Genomic DNA, 17,206 nt, shown 5'->3' on the forward strand with positions numbered 1-17,206 from the left:
GGGTGGGTGCTTGTGGCTCGCTTATCTCGGCCACAATTTGCTGTAAACTTGATGGCTGTTTTCTACTGCCACTGCCAACTGCCACAGGCTGCCATTCCAGGTTAATGCTCGATTTTGTGTTTATGCTGCAGGTATGTAGGTACATAGGTAATGGCTTCGTATTCCACCCAAGGCGTTTCCGTTTATTAATCGCTGCTCATTTGTTTTTCCGTTTGAGAAAAAGCAAAGCCAAAGATGCTGACCAGCGCAGACCAATAAATCAAATGCCAGAGACAAAAATTAATTATGCCAGCAAAGCAGCATTCGGGGCAATTTGTTACATAATCCAAGGTGGTGTTACCCATTCAGCCACACCCGCACACACAATTTGTCACTGCAGTCCAGTCCAATCCAGTCCAGTCCAGTCCATCGGAAGTGCAAAATACCAAGTTACCATTATAAATTTTAATAAAACAAATTCCGACTGTAAGCGACTTGGCCTTCGACCGAATTCACAATCTCGGCAGTTACTCGGCAAAAGCCAAACATTCCGCAACAGAGGCAACATTCCGCAAAACGGAGAAGACGAATATTCAGCCTGCTAGCAACCTGGAAGGGTAAGCTGGGTTTTTGAGGACCGCATTCCACCTGGTCCTGAGCCCAGAGCCCTAAGCTTGAGTCCTGAATTCAGAAGCTGGAACTAGCTAAAGAGGACTCTCTCGGCTGAGACCATAAGGGCTTCGGGCCATTGGCTGGCTGAAAAATAGTTGGAGTATCTGTTTTTAAGCAAGGCGGGTGAGAGAGAGTCCTGGCTCACCTGAATGGAGCTATTGCTGCTTCTGCCGTTCTTCTTGCATACTTTTCTGTTAACAAATTCCGACTTCCGTCCCTGCACACGAAACATATACACTCGTATATGTAGATACAATATGTAGTATGCTACAAGCCATGCATGAGCTGGTTGCCTTTGTGGAATTTGCTCATGAATTTCATATTCCCCGCCTGCAGCATCAGTGGCATGTGCTTACTGCACCGAAAGACCCCCCTAGGTGATGGTCCTGCCAAAAGCAAGTTTCGCATAAAATATTTTAGCAAATGCCATTTAATGAGAGACTGCTTGTTATACAATTATTTTGAAATATATTTCAGCTATCAAAGAAAGGGGGGATTGCGGAAACTCTATAAAATAATTGGGAATAGGTGAAGGAAATTTATTTCCAACAAAGACTTCTCCTTCTCAAAAATTGCACATCCTTTTCTTCCTTTTCATCCGTTGAGTTTTCATTTAAAATCATCCTTTCTTTTCATGCTTCCTTTATGGATATTTAGTTTTAATTAACACCTGTAGTTACTCTTGTTAATTTTTCAAGAAAATGGCAAATTATTTCTGTACAAGGCGGAAACGTTAAGGAGCAAAAGTCCTGAGCAACGCCAAAAAGGAACCAGCTGTTCTAGCCACCTATTAATAATTTTTTTTAGGAAAATAATAAATATTATTTTTTAAAAATCTTACCCAAAGCAGTAGTGGAAGATCCACATCGAACATGAAGGCAGAAATCTTGGCCGGCTTTTGGGACCTCATGATTAACATTTTCCAAAGAAGTCGCTTTCCCGGCGGCATTTCCGACCACTCACAGTTGTCGAACACAACCTGGCTAACTGCCAGGCTCTGTTGCTTCAGGTATTCCCCTCCATAGCAATAAGAACTGATCTGAATGAAGACGGCCACCAGAAAGCAGGCCCGAAAGGGCACCTGGGAACTCCAGCCACTGCGGCTAAAGCGGAAGGCCAGCATGCAGAGTTGCAGATAGCTCAGCATGTATTGCATGAAAACGATTTCGGCAAAGATATGGTTAAGATCTTCGGCCAATTTTAGGGCCAAACGATGGCGATGAATGAAGGTTACTAATTGGCAATCGTGTGGCTTTTTGTGCTTCTGGTCCTTCAGCAGCAATTCGAGTAATTGAAACTGTACTACCACATTATGGACTAGCCAGGAGAAGAGGGTGTCGGCTGCAATGGCCAGCCAGGCTGCAGCTGCCACGCCCAAAACGCCCCAAAAGTATATGGGCCAGAAGAATCGGGCCTGTGTCTCGTCTAGCCAGAAATTGAACTCCATGGGCGTGGTGGGTCGAAAGATACCCACTCGAATGTAGCCCAGAAGGCCCATAAGCATGGGAGCAATGGCAGAGGCAATGATTACCCCGTAGGCTGCATTTCTAAAGGCCTTGGACACATACCCGTCCAACTGGTTCTCCCTTTTAATCCTCTCCAGCTGCTGCTCGCTTTCGGATGCTCTTTGATTCAGCTGGTGCAATTGATGGATCAGAGCACCGATTCGCCGACGTTTCACCACAAATGCCAGGAACTTGAAGGTGCTCAGTGACCCCTGTATGACCACGGCAAAATTGTCGGTTAGTCGGGTTAAATCACTCAGATCCTGGAGAGCGTACACTGCCATCGGCCAGTTATGCGAAATCAGTGACAGGACCAGTATCCCAGCCCAAATGGGATGTTTCAAATGGAGTTGCGGAGAACTGGCATCAAATCCGGCTATTTCTAGGGCTCTGCGCTGCACGGCGAAATAACTGGATTCCATACTGACTGACTGACCCTTCAACCTTGTATTTGAATCTGAACTGAATAGGTTTGATTCCCACTCGAGCTTATATCCTACGGGTTACACGCTAAGTGGATGCCGTTCCCGCCTCTCCATCCTTGAAATATCCTTGGCCTGAAATATTTATTCTAACCGTTTAACGGGCTACGTGATATGGTTACCACAAAACGTTGCTTTTCCGCCTTTGTTTTTGATTGGGAATTGGTAACTTTTAATTTGGATTTGGAGGGCGTAAATATCATATTAACAAATAAATACCAGCCGAGGGAGAAAATGGGTGGATCTCGAAATAGTTATCTAAATTGCTACAAGCTGGTCATTTTTCTGCAATTAACATTTAAACACAACCCCCCACCGGTTAGACCCTCTCGCTGCAGGCCAGATGATACCCAAAAGTTACCCACAAAAGTGGTTATTTCATTTTCTGTTTGATGGCAAACATTTTCAAATCCCGTACAATAATCCATTGGAATGCAATTAATTTTGTATGTTTAGTCCCCACAAATTCTGTCATCTAAAAATGGGTCCACTCTGATTTCCAAAAAAAACCAAAAATGGAATTAATTTCACTCCGCGCCATCGGGTCCTTTTACTCAATTTGTTTGCCGGAGGACCTCGACCGATGTCGAAATCCATTTTGGGCGCACTTTGTTTCGCGGGTAATTCAATTATGGGCTTTGCCAAAAATGCCCAAAAAAGGGGCAGAAATCAACAAGTAAATCTGCTTTCAAATTTTATCACAGTGCCTAGGCAAAAATCTAGTGAAATGGCCATTTGCCAGGGGATTTTCTAATATATGGATGCACTAAGGAGAAAATTCTGAAAAAAATTATCTTTAAAATGTACTTTCTTTGAAAATATTATAACTTATCTCAGACCTATCCTAAACGCCCTGATTTTAAGTTTTTAAAAACTATAAATTTGAATTAAAAATATTGTTAAAAAGTAGCTATTTTTTCTTAGAGTGTTTGGTTATTGCCTTGGTCTTCCTTTGGATTACTTTCTGGGTCCTTCACTTATTTTTGGGTCCAGGCTTAATGTCACCTTAAATGCTCTCAATTAATCTTAAGTAGCGGGGGACGGATGCCGACCTTTCCCTGGAATTTTAATAGCCGTCATTTGCATTTCGCCTCCCACGTTATCCACCGCCATATGATTGCGAATCTCGCCCGATCTGACAGCTTTACTGATTTATATATAAAGTCTGTGGCCTGCGGTTTGGGAATAAACCGCTGCAGGGCCTTCTTGCGGCTGCAACAGTTGTGCAACATTTTCCCAGATTTGTGGGGTTTGGGGTGTTGGAGAACCCTCATTTTGGCATAAAACAAGAGACTCAGCAATTTATGAAGTTTGCAGTTTCTGAAGGGAACTGCCAGCAAAATTTCAAATAACCATTTTCATTTAAATTTCATTAAGTCGGAAATCGTCAGTGCAGTCGCACATTTTCATATGTTTGCACGTTTGCGTATGAAATTGATATTTTATGCAAAATATTTACCAAAAAGCCACAAAAGCAATAATGCCAGAGGCATAACGGGGGGGAAATTGAAAGGGTATGAGACTGAGAAAGAGAGGGAATGATGGTAACACACACCTGCTGCTCGATAATTTTGACAGCGGTCCAGCAGTTGGTCTCCCCCCCGGGTAATTTGCTTTCTTTACGGTAAGCCACTCTGCTTTCTGCCAACCACCCATCTCTTTCTCCACGCCATTGCCTGTCTCTCTCCCTGGCCGGGTGACTCCATTTCTTTTTTTTTGTGATGCGGCCTGATGCCGCTGAGCTGTGTAAGTCCTTGTGTGGCTTTGTTTATTTCATTGGCCCGACTGTATCTTTGCCGGCTACCTGTGTTCATGTGCAGGTGCGCTCCTTTGTGTGTCACCCATTTTGGAGGTTTTTATGTCCTTGCGGCGTGCCGTAAAAAACATCTTCCAAATGGAGTGGCATGCAACGCTTAACCAGCTTGGCAAAGGGGCGGGAGATTCCTCCATCCGTTTCATTTTTTTTTTTTTTGATCCTTTGTTCCGTTTAAGGAACTAGCAAAATGTTTCTCATCATGTTGCTCATTTGTTGTCCCATCAGAGGGAGAATTGTTGGGTATCCCAGGGGTATATCGGATTAAGGGACCAAAAATATGTTAAATAAGGACATTTTTTTGCCCGGGGTCATTTTTATTTATAGTATGTAATGCTTCAAAAGATAAACTTATGATTCAATAAATATTATTTATTAAACAATTAAAGAAGCATACTTTTATTTTAGAATTGTTTCCTTTTTTCCCTTTAATCTGGCATGTTTTCCTTTCCAATTATTTAGTAAAATTGTTCTTTACTGTACTGTTCTTTGGTTGAACTTTTCAAGAGCACTGCCTAGTCGAGTGGATTTTTGTCAGTTTTTCCCCTGCATGTGGGATGCGTTCTAAGTACTAGCAATTTTTCAGCCACTTTACAAGGCTCCTCTTGTCCGGCCCAGAACTGGGGGAAAAAAACGAAAATGTGGTTGTAACTATAGCAAAAAAGGATGGTGGAGGGAAGGGTGGGCGGATGGGCTGATTGTTTAGTGGGGCATCCAGGAGCGGTAAGTGTGTGCGTTCCACATGAGCAGCCGAGGAATTGAATAAAGTTAGCATGCCGCCACAGGGAGCCCCCGGCTGTTTCCCTTCCCCATCCCATCCCCCCACTGCCAAGAATGTATGGACCTGAAAGTATGCTGGGTGGAAAAACATCATTCAATAAAAAATTAATAGGAAAACATTCAATGAACGTGGCACAAAGGCGCCAAAGGGCCAACAGCAGATCCATATATAGAATATATACCAGATATCCAATGCAACGCTGATGAACAAGCCATCCTGCAGGATGTTGGCAGCAGTGTTTGGGGGAGTGTGTGTTCGGAAATCACAGGTAATGTGGTTTTACGAGCACCATGAGACAGCCAGACACCCCCTGGCATACACTCCTTCCCCCTAATCTCGCTGATAAATGCAGCCCAACTTGGTCGTGAGCCTCGCAGCGTACAAGGCATACAAAGCATGCTAATAAAAACATATACTACGTCATCTGCATGTTCATATACACACACACCAATATACATATATATATATATATGTATTAGAGGTATATGTGTGTGACGTAAGCGGATGTGCAACACTTTTTTTAGTGTAGAGCCGGCAGCAGGCAACCGTTGATTATACTAAACTTGTTTACTTATGCTCCTCGCCTGCATGTGAGTGTGTGTGTGTGTGTGCTTTCGGCATGTATATGTGGTGTGTGAGAGTCCTGGCGTGTTTGCAAAAGTGCAAATTTCAGCATAACCAAGCACACTCGCTCCGCCTGTGTAAATTTCGACTTAGCCACGCGAGCGCTAAGCAGCAGCAAGAGCAAAGCAAGCAGTGGCTCGCCGAAGGGGGATGGGCGCTCAGAAACTGTAGCCAGGAGGGATCCTGGCATCGGTGGGCAGATGGCAGCGGACCAAAATGGATGTGGGTGAAAAGTGCGGCACACTGTGATAAATGACACCAGAAAATTTGATGGTATACGATTAACATAATGATTTGCATACGTTTAGCCTGTCCTTGATGCAGCAGGATCTTGCAAATTGTCAAAAACGATGCAGAAGTAAGGATAGGAAACTTCAAAAATGTTGCTAACGAAGTAAAAGGACCTTCTTGATTGATGGCACAGGGGGTGTGAAGTGCATCCTATTCCAAGCAGACGCCTCACTTTGACACGTTTATGCCAACGGCTTAGTTTTGTAGAAAATTGATAAAGTAGTTTAGGAATGATATTAAATTTTAATAAAATTATGTTGCACAAAAAGTGACCCATATTGAGTTTTTTTTACTGAAAATTTTTTACTCTCCACTTTATTATTTTTATGGAAACTTTGTAAACCAGCTGCCTGTGATAATTTAATACTCCATTGACATATTAAGCTTCAGAAAAAAATGTCTGATGGAAATACTATATTGTTTTTAAAATCTGTAAATATTTCATGAAGAAAAATAAAATCCCCCACAAGTCCAAAAGCAGTATATAGCTCTCAGGAGGATAAAGTTTAATTTTAAAGGTATTTCGCATAAAAACAAACACACAGCACGCTTCGTACACATTTGGTGCAAATTAATTCGAGGCGTTCGAAGTACAAACAGGGGAGGCGGTACAAAAACCCATTACATGGGAGAGTGGCAACGATAGGGGTTCGATTTGCAGTCAGAGGATTCTGCAGCAAGTGGCATAAATAAATAAAGGGAAAACGAACAAAAATCGAACATGCGGCACGACGGAAACATTCCAAGTTTTGAATGGAGGGCTGAACCGAACTGAACAGAGAAAACAAGTAGCAAGTTGCTAGTTGATAGTTGATAGTTGATAGTTGCTAGTTGCAAGTTGCAATTGAATAAGCGAAAACTTCGCAGACGATTGCAATTCATGTGATTACTATTTGCTTAAAGCTTTGGCTGCTGTGGGAGACAAATCGGGGTTCTGGGACTTCCCCCTTGGGACGTATATTAATTATAGACAAATATGTGGTAATTGACTGCTTCTCGACAAAGAAGCTCGTGCGGATCTGGTCGTATCAGAGCCTGCCACACAATGGAGTCTGAATCTGAGCTTGAACTCAACGCCAGCCCGGCGCACAATGAGCTAATTTTAAGCTAATATTTATGCAGCAATTAAAACGATTCAGTTGAGCTGGGTGGGCGCCTCATCCATCCATCCTTCCGTCCGCCCACTGAGCTACCTCTCAAGGCCCCCCGTAACACCAACTCCACCACCACAACATTTGAGCTGAGCAAACAAAGTCCAGGGACAAAGTCCTTGCTGCACAGAATCGAGGCCATGAATGATAAATGAATGCAAGCCGGAGAAAAGGAGTCTTACTCAGCACCGGATAGAGTGCTGAACAGTATGGTGCAGTATAAGAACAAGTACTCCCTCGAAATCTAACCCAGATCATGAATAATATTTGATAAATTATAAGAGCACACTGTCTGATTGACTGGAGGAACTTTAGGTAACCGCATTCACCCAACAAGTCCATCCACTTATCTCTAATTTGAATAGTTTGCAGGCAGTGCTGGGTATTCACTTTATTTCTTAACAACAAGGGGAAGTTAAAAGTGGAAATCTATAGAAAAATAGTTCGACTTTGCAACATTCTAATACAGAGAAAAAACATACTTCTGGTACTTTAAGTACCATTCCATACAAGTCTTCTAAGCATCATTGCCGATATATTGAAAAGTTTTTCTCTTCGGACTTAAGCCCATCATCCGATTCATCTTTGGCATGAGATCAGCAACATCAGCTTAGTTGCTGGCCAAGTCAAAACTTGAGGCAAATAAGACGCCCTCATCCGAGCATGTGAAGTGTCAGATGTCTCTGACTTTTGCCTTTGACTTGGCCAGCACTTTTATCACCCATACACACACGCACACTCCCACACACATTACAACCACTCATCTGCCTAATTGAATTCCTTAACTTTACCCCGTATCCTCGGCATCCTTTTTGGATCTGAGGAAATCTCGGCGAATGTTTCCTTTTCCGCTCGGAGTGCCAGTGGCACGGCATCTCGACATCGACAAGGGCTGCCGACCCGACACCCCGCTGTTGCCACTGCTGTTGGCCACTTTGCACGCCTGTCAGCCAAGTTAGCAAGGGGTATGGGTACCCCAAGAGCACCACACTACCCCTGCCACGCCCCTGTCAAAGTATGCGCCTAAGTATGTCGATGGCCATGTCGTTGCCCGCATGCCTGAATGCCAATTCTACATGTCGTTTTTAATAACTGTGTCAATCGGGTTTGCCATAGCCCCCATCCTCTGCCTCTGTTACTTTGTACACTTTTTCACTTTGCCACTTTTCCGTAACCGGGTCCAAAGAGGTCACTCATCAGTACGGGGCCATTACGACATCAAGGAGGGCTTAAGGGTGAAGAGATCGCAATTAGTGGCCGTAGATTGGCCATACATCGACCGTACGTCTCTCCTCGTCCTTGTCCTGGTCCTCAACTCGTGCATATGCAGAGGACATTTACATTAATTAATTTGCAATGTCCGCAATTGTCAATACACTCACTAATTGCCCTAATCGACTTGCGGCCATCGTGTTCACGGCTGACATTTCTCATCGCCCGTTACCTTCTGGCCAGCCAGCCAGCCAGCCAGCCAGCTCGTTAATAATAAATGTTTTTTGTGTAATAATTGGCCAAATGTTACATTTTGGCAGGAGCTAATTAGAGATAGAGAGGCACTTGTGGTCAAATTGTGGAATTGTAAATGGCCTAATACTTTACATATTATTGGAAATTAAGATAATTATTTTTTGACCGGAATATGCATTCTACTTCAATATAATATATATATAATAGGCTTATAACTATATAGTATTTTTCTTAGTGCACTTAGCCATCTATATAGTTGGCCAAGAACTTGGTTTCAGGTTTAAACTCAATTTGCTTTTGCAGCTTACCTGTGTGCCCTGCCGAGCAGTTCTCTAATTGATTTTAATACACTCTCTGCCGTCACTGATGGCCAATTGCAGGGCTCACTGATTACTGCTAACGGCTTACCCCTCTCCATCTCCCCCGCCCTCTCTCTTTTGGCCACTTACTTTTTATATCGAAATTGATGTGCCAGTTGCCAGTTGCTTTGCTTGCTCGCCCGGCTCATGCTCATGTTGGCTTAATCGCTTGTCAAAAGGCTGACAGTGTGGCGCATGTTGACCAGGCCACCACGCCCACTAGCCAATCTTTCCCTCACTTGGCCAATCCAGCCCCCACCTCCCGCCAGTCTGTTGGCATGCCAAACTGTTTTTCTCATTACCATGCCTCGATTGGTGCTTGACAAGCGCGTTATTTGATGTTTTATTCAAGGCCTTTGATCTTTTATGCGCTTTATCTATGAGAAGCGCTGGAAAAATAACCCACGAAATGTGTGGGAGAATGAAAAATTGCGTTGACAATGGGGACCAAAACGTAGAAAAAAAAACGGGGACGACCTTGATGCCGACGATTATGAGGATGAGATGCTGTTGATGGGTCCAGCCAGCAACAATGGCTAATGATTTTTTCTTTATTATTATTTTTTTTTTCGGCCCAAAACAACGCCCAACAATGGCTGCATTAATCCTTAATAATGGCGGCTAATCTGCCAAGCGAAAGTTGATTAAACAAAACTGATTATGTACAGGCAGTAGAAGTAAAAAAAAATATATGAAATACCTCAGGAACAGCTACAGCATCAGAGACAACGGCAGCTGGCAAGGACTTCACGCTGATGTCAGATGCAGGCTCACCAATGGCATCAGCAGCATCATCGTTTGATGTAAGCCCATGTTCTGCTGCTGTGAAACAGAGGACGGGCGGCCAGTGGGCGGAGGTCCTTGCTAGAGAGCAACACTCAGCGTTTTTCTTTTCGAATAGTTTGGCCTGGCTAAGTGGAGGCTTAATTAACATAAGCGAGCAAGCGAGCGAGCCAACGAGCGCATTTCACTGAAATGGTATTCCCCTTTATCCTTGCCCTTACCCACTCCGCTCCCACCCCATTCTGACAGCCTGGTACTGGTACTGGTTCCTCCTCATCCTTTCAGTTTTTGAGTGTGTGCTTGAAAGCTTTTACCGCATATGCACCCAAAAAAAAAGAATAAAAACTAGAAGCCTTTTGAATAAATTTTAAATGAGAAATAGTATCATAGAATCCATCATAAAATGAATATAATGTTATAAACCATATATATATTTTTTTGTATGTCTCTAATGATTTCTCTCAGTGCTTAAACATACAAAATCCAACAACTTGGATCAGTAGCCTGGCTGGCCAGCAAAAGCAACTGGAAAACTGTCAAAAAGCGCTTGAGTTGGGCGTTGGCACCGCCCTCAAACCCAACCAAACGAAACCAAGCCAAATAAAAAAAAGGATACTACGTATTCTGAACATTTTCAAGTGCAAAATTGTCAAGTGCTGCAAATGCAAAAGTAGTTTGCCTTTTTTGTTTCTATATTTCGACATCAGACATCAATATGCAACATGGGATGAGGACCAAGAATGAGAATAAAAGTGATTAAAATGGCAACTGAAACAAGGACCAAAAAGACAAACAAACAAACTAAAAAATGTTATTTATGTGCATATATAGAAAACTAGTACAATGTCCTCCAAGGGACGGAAAAAAAGCGGAAAATGGGGGATAAGTGGGACAGTCCATTTCCTTGACCGAAACGCAACTGAAGGGCACTACTATCCTTACACTCCTTAATATTTACAGCCGCCATTGTCCAATAGACTGTGTGTGTGTGTGTATGGGTTTGGACTAAAAATAAATGCAGCTAAAAGTGCATTTGTGTGAGGGCGAGTATGAGTGTGTTTTTGTATAGACGATAATCCTGACGTCAGATGATTCTTATCGCCATCTTCTTATAAGAAGGAAAACAGGACATAAAAATCAATCTTGAGCTTGGCGAGTGAATCGAACTTGTCTCGAGTGCAAATTTGCAACTAAAATGAGTTTCCATACCGCAACAAAGTGTGGAGAAGGACACACTTTCTTTGAATTTAAATCATAAACTTCGATTGAGTTTTTACGTTCTTTTTATTTTAAATTTAACTTTTTTTTATTGAAAACTATTTATTCATAAGAAAGTGAAAAGTTTCTGGAAATGACAAACAACTGTTGATGAATATTTAGCACCTCAATCTGGAAAACATAATAATAACTCGTTCAACTCATCATAAGTTCGTATCAAAGTTGCATTACAAATGCCACAAATGCCCCTTCTCTATGCAGAGCAGCCGAAACTTTTTCCGTATGCATTGCAACGAGATCTGGGTCTCCATTGGATCTAAGGAACATGGCCAAAAGAGGCAGGACCGGGCCGGGCCGAGCCGGGCCAACCCACTGCCAAGCTGGCAAACAATCAACTCCGGTTAAGCCTTTGTTTCTTTTGTTGCATTTGTTGACAGACGAAAGCCGCGATATGCCCTCAGGAAATTGAGTGTGCAACATCCTGGGGGCATTACCCCACACCTCCTTTTCATCCCGCTTTTTCCCAGAAACCCCATACCCGAGGCTTCCTTCAACTTTTTATGCCGCAGAGGCCTCAGCCTTGTTCTCGGCAAAGAATCACTTGGTCAGGTGGATGGATTCTCTCGACCTTGGCGGTTTTGTTGGTGAAGGAATACACTTGGATTTTGATTTATATATGAGTTTTTTGTTTAAAAATTAAGTAGTATAAGTATGGGATTTCAACAACACTTTGTAAACAATTTGTTGGGACTCTTTTCGATAATTTTCTTGCTGTGTAAGCGTCCTGGCGCAGCATCTTCAATCAACTGCCCACTTGGGTAGCCACTTTCGCCACACTTGAACCTTTTGTTTATGCAAATCAAAAACTGTTGCCCATGGCCCACATTTTTCTTTCGGGTCTCAGCTTTATCCAGCCCCTCCCCCTCGACTGGCCCCTTTCTCATTTCTTTTCATTGTCAGTTTCGCCTTGGCTTGCTTCCGCCTTCGCAAGTTATTTGCATCAAGGAGCATTCTTTTTCGCAGTTTCCCAGCCATTTGGGCCAAAAAGCGGTGCATTCTTCAAGGCAAGGGCCCAATTTGTTACTGCCTCCCCAGCGGCTGATGCAGCTGCTCGTAATGGCTACTAACTTGTCCTGAAGTGAGTGTGTGTGTGGGAAAGCAATTAAGCCTTTGTCTTCGCAAACTGAACTGCAAGAAGGGTCTTATTGCCATTTTCTGCGAAACAGACCGCCACCGCCCAACAACCACCCCCGTTTTTTAATGTTTGGCGCGAACTTGACCAGGCCGGGACTCATCTGGCAATGGCTAGAAAGAAAGTCGCAGGACTTGACACGCCAGGACAATGCGTCAGTCAAGATGCTTTTAATTAACCAAGCCATGTGGAAGGGGCAACTTTTCTACTTATTTACGACCATTGTCTATTTTTTCGCATGCAATATTTGAGCGTAACGTCAGGACAAGCAATTTAAGTCAAACAATAGGGAATTCGAGTCAGAGAAAGTCAGAAACTCAGCATCTCAGCAGCAGCATCAGCGTCAAGTGCCAAGGCATCTGAGAAAGTTGTGTGCTTGGCTCCCTCTTCTCTCTCCTCTCTCATCCTTTATCCCTCATCCTGTATCCTTCATCCTTCAGGTTTTCCGCTCAACTTTCAAGAAATGTTTGACTCAATAAGAGCAGTACAAATACAACCAAGAAATACACGAGGATTCTTCTATACATAAAATCTTCAAACGGAAACTTTCTCTTCCTTTGTAATCCAGGAGCTGGGCGAAACTTTTTCGGGGCCTTACACAAAAAATGCAAAAAAAAGGGGCTAATAAAAAATAATTTTTAATATGCATAAATCGTTGTGACTACTTCAAAGGACGCCGGATGGACAGATGCTGCCGGATGATGCTCACACATCCTGGCTACTGAACTGAAGTTCCGGATAGACTGCCCATCAAGTCAAGTCAAGGCGAGTCGAGTCAGGACTGTAGTATCCGGCGGATAGCTGCACTGACACTGACGTCCAACTGACAGACTGTTCGCTGGCAAGAGTCAAACCTTTCGCGAACCTTTTGTCCCATAAGGATACCAGTTGCGGTCATCCTCGAATCCTTATCACTGACAACATTCGCATTGGCCCCAACATTTCCGTTTTTAGAGCGAAACAAAGTTGGAAGAGGCATCGGGCCATCGAGAAATCGAGATCGCTGGTGACAGGCCATCTAAACGGATCCTAAAATAGAAATTCCCGGGCAGAAATCTGTCACCAGTTCGCCCCTGACAGCCGCTGTTTGCGTACTTGCATCCTCATCCTTGCCTCAGTGCCACCTTCCACCCTTCAATCTCAGCGAGTCTCTCGTTTCAGGCTAAAATAGAAAATGCATTTGGCCACCGCTACGTACCCCCACATGGCCATTTTCCCCTTTTAATAGAAGCTGCATCATGCTGTGCAACCAGTTGGTGGAAAAATTTGCCACCCGCTGCGGAAAATTCGTACAATCAAGTGCCATCCTGCCACCCAGTCTCCAAATTACGCATTGCGTATACGCCGAGTGCCACCCTGTACCCAGCAACAGGATCGTTCTATTTGCTCCAATTAGCAGGTGCAGTTCCCTGGGGACAAGTTTGCCGCGCAAACGAGTTTTGGCAACCGGCTGGTCAAATATATTGGCCAGGTCCATGTCAACGTTCGGTGAACTCGATTCCGGGCAATACTTTAAGCGATTGCCAAGTTATTTTCCAGGACCTAAAGTCTATTTGATGGCAGATGGAACAACTTATTTGTTTGATAATTTGAGGAATCAATAGCTCTTGTAAATAATAAACAACTTACGATCCTATCATTATAATCCACAAAAATATGTATAAGATCAAGCTTTTTGAAATTTAATTTCCCCTTGAGACTCGAAACGTAGCATTTCATAAATTTAATCCAGTCGAGAGCTCTTGGTCCCGCCCACCTGCCCACCACTTACTCACTTCACCGTCAAAAATCTTAAGATTTCCGACACGAACACTTAAAAAACGATTCAAGTCCCAGGATCCAGGATCCAGGACAGGCCCCTACTTCCGTCCTTGCCGCCGTTATCCCTTTAAACTTTCGTTGTTGCGCTCCATCGACGTGGCCTAAACGTGCCAGAAGTTATGCTACATGGCCTAATGTCATTTGCATATTTCGTCCGCCATTTTGCACTCAGCCACATAAACACATACAACACACTTATACACACACACATGAGTGTAACCTTGTTCAGTGGCCCGTCCCATTTATCCTTTCTGGAGGGCAGAGGGAGTGCAGGATTTCATTTCATTGTTGGGCGCAAGCAAATATTGAAATTAGAATACAAATTAAAAAGCTTTTAATGTAAACGGCAAAAGGTTTCGGCTCCGGTCCTCTGTACTCGGTCAAAGTTATCGTCTGGTTTGGTTCTGGTTCTGGCTTCAGTTTTCGGGGAAACTATGGCCGTGGCCACTTTTGGCTTGTTGTTGTTTATGGCTGGAAGTGCCACGCCCTTATTGCCAAATGTCTGCTGACCCACCAGATCCGCTTCTATTGACTTTGGCCTTGGCGCCAAAGGGGGTTTCAAATTTATTTTTTGCCCGTTTATTTGCCAATTCTGATTTGCGAAATTGCAATTCGCCTATGAAAACGCTGGTCGGGAATTGATTTTTATTTAATATTTGTGATAAGTTAATTTAATGGCGATTCAAAACAAACAAAAACGTATTCATTATGCTTATTTAATGGAAATAGCATCTAATATTGACAGTAATTATTTAAAAATGATTTAGTTTGATGAAAATGTTGTACTTTATAGTTGAAAGTGAAAATTAATTATGAAAATGTGAGATATGAATATGATATGATGATATGATATATGAATATGTGAAAATAATTAAGTACTTAAAGTTTCTTTGTCTGTGTTTGCAACAAAAGGAACCAGAAGGATTCCTTTTCAATAGTTTCTTTGCCCTCAAAAGTATGCTATAGTAAACAAAAGGAGAGATATTACTCTTCCTCATTTATATGCATTTTTCACTTTTTATCCCTTTTTCCTTTCTTTTATTTATAGAACATTACAATATACTTTCAATTCTTGACTGTTTATGGTAGTTTGGATTGTTTAAGGATAGATGGGTGATCTATAGAGGGATAGCTATTTGAACTAAAACCAATAGCCAAAATGTTATGTTTTAATTTTGGAATTTTAAGAGTTTTATTTTGGCAAGGACTCTACATCGCTATCCTTCTCGTGTGTGCCTGTGTGTGTGATGGTGGGATGTCCCTATCGGGGTTCCTTTTCCTGCTCGGCCGAGAGCAAACAGAAAACAGCAAACCAAACTGGGCCTCGACAACGACTGAATAAACAAGGGAGACCAAGCAAACAAAAAAACAATTTTACGTTTCACTTTGCCACACAAAACGGCAGCAGCAGCAGCAGCAGTAGCAGCAACAACAGCAGTGCCAGTCAGTAGCGGCAACAAAAAAACGTAAAAGTATTGACCTGCTTTTGTCTACATGATGCTAAATGCGTCGCATAAGTATGTGTATGCCCCAAAGTGGGTGGCGCCATGTGTGTGTGTGTGCGTGTGGGTGTGTGTGTTCAATATTTTGACAATCCTTAGTGCGACATATGGAATGGCCCGTACCACCGATGGCCCGAAGAGCTGCGGGTTGTTCGCTGCGGTTATTTCAGAACCGTTGCCAGTAGACGCACAAAAAAACTGGAAATAAGGGCCACAAAAAATAGGAGGAGAGGGAGCGTCGGGCCACCCTGGAGGTTCAGAGCAGCCGGTCAGAGATAACGGTTTAGTTCTTGTTGCCTTATTTTTCTGTATCTGTATCTATGGGCCTGCAGCCATTTCTTTGTCCGATCACCCTTTTGTATAATTACCGAAACATAAATAATCCATCAGCACAGGCATGTGCGCAGGATAATGGATTGTTTTCAGTTCCAGCATACATATATCCTTTTCATTTTTGCCGTTCCCCATTCCCCGTTATCGTTGCACGCAGTTGCATAATTGAATATTAATTATTCAGAAATTGCCAATCGCCGCTTAAAAGAGAACGGCAAATGTTTGCCAAACATTAAGGATTATAAGTCAAGATGGCGGCCATTTAAATTGCTTTCAAGGGGCCAGCTCCCTTTGTTCCTATCAATTGCAAGGATATCTTCATTTGCAGGAAGCTGTTGCAAATTGATTGATTAATCCAATAATGCTCTGATAGACCAATAGATAGATACCATCTATAGATGGGCTGGGGGAGCACTTATTTTCCCTTTTTCCTTTCCGAACAAGGGCCAACAAGGGCAAACAAAATGAGATGAATATCCATTTCCCAGATTGCCTCCTGCCGAAGGACGAGGAGAAAGGTATGCAGGATTGAAACTGAAACTGGAGCGCACCTTTGATGATTAGAGTAATGCACTATGGAATAAATATATATTGCTTTCAGTGCACTGTCAGAAAGGACCAAAAATGCATCAAATATTTAAGGAAAAAAGTCAATTTCGAGTGTCGGGTCGAGTGAGACAGAGCGATAGTGGGGTGTGAGAAAATGAAAAAACGCGACCGAAAATGTGAAAATGAAAAGGCAGCCAGAAATTGTCAATATGTCACGCGAAGAAACAAACGAAAAAAAACAACTGGAGAAGAAAATGAAAAAAAAAGCTCATCCGTTGCAAAGACAAGACATGTCTTTAATTTACCCTCGATATACGCCGGAATATGTACGCCGTTATATGGTATGGGTATATGGAGTAACGGTATGGCGTCAATTTCAATAACCATAACGGTAAACGAGTCGGCGGGAGAGACAAACACTGTGAAATGTGACAGCGGAATTGATGCAAATGAAAAATGTCAACTATTTGCAAATATGAGCATCGGATGTGCGATAGAGATGGATATTGTAGAGGGAGATACAGTTACTCGCAACATATACATACGTACTACGTACATGTTCTCTCCCCTCACTGACAGTGTGTGTGTGTGTGTGCGTGGCTTCCATGTTTATTTATTCATTGCAAATAATAAGCCAGGTCCTCCCCCCTGTTTCCCGCCAAATGGAGGTCTGTCCTAGACACC

At 42.9% G+C, this 17,206-nt stretch overlaps 2 protein-coding genes across 8 annotated transcripts in view; one reads left to right on the top strand and one right to left on the bottom strand.

Moving 5' to 3' along the window:
• Positions 1-17,206, top strand: part of LOC6495927 — a 70,119-nt gene that overhangs the window by 30,958 nt on the left and 21,955 nt on the right. The gene's annotated exons all lie outside the window — the stretch shown is intronic.
• LOC6494682 (odorant receptor 45a) lies at positions 1,084-2,735 on the bottom strand. The gene is made up of 2 exons (XM_001959834.4): positions 1,493-2,735; positions 1,084-1,438 (listed from the first exon to the last, which is right to left on the bottom strand). The coding sequence occupies exons 1-2, from the start codon at positions 2,576-2,578 to the stop codon at positions 1,385-1,387; spliced, it is 1,140 nt and encodes a 379-aa protein (XP_001959870.1). The 5' UTR covers positions 2,579-2,735; the 3' UTR covers positions 1,084-1,384.

This window comes from Drosophila ananassae, chromosome 3L, assembly GCF_017639315.1.
Source record: "Drosophila ananassae strain 14024-0371.13 chromosome 3L, ASM1763931v2, whole genome shotgun sequence".
Taxonomy (NCBI): Eukaryota; Metazoa; Arthropoda; class Insecta; order Diptera; family Drosophilidae; genus Drosophila; species Drosophila ananassae.

Coding starts and splice junctions, on each gene's coding strand:
- LOC6494682 (XM_001959834.4), bottom strand. CDS start 2,578: ATGGAATCCAGTTATTTCGCCGTGCAGCGCAGAGCCCTAGAAATAGCC. Junction 1,439..1,492: donor ATCTTCCACTACTGCTTTGG/GTAAGATTTTTA, acceptor AATTATTAATAG/GTGGCTAGAACAGCTGGTTC.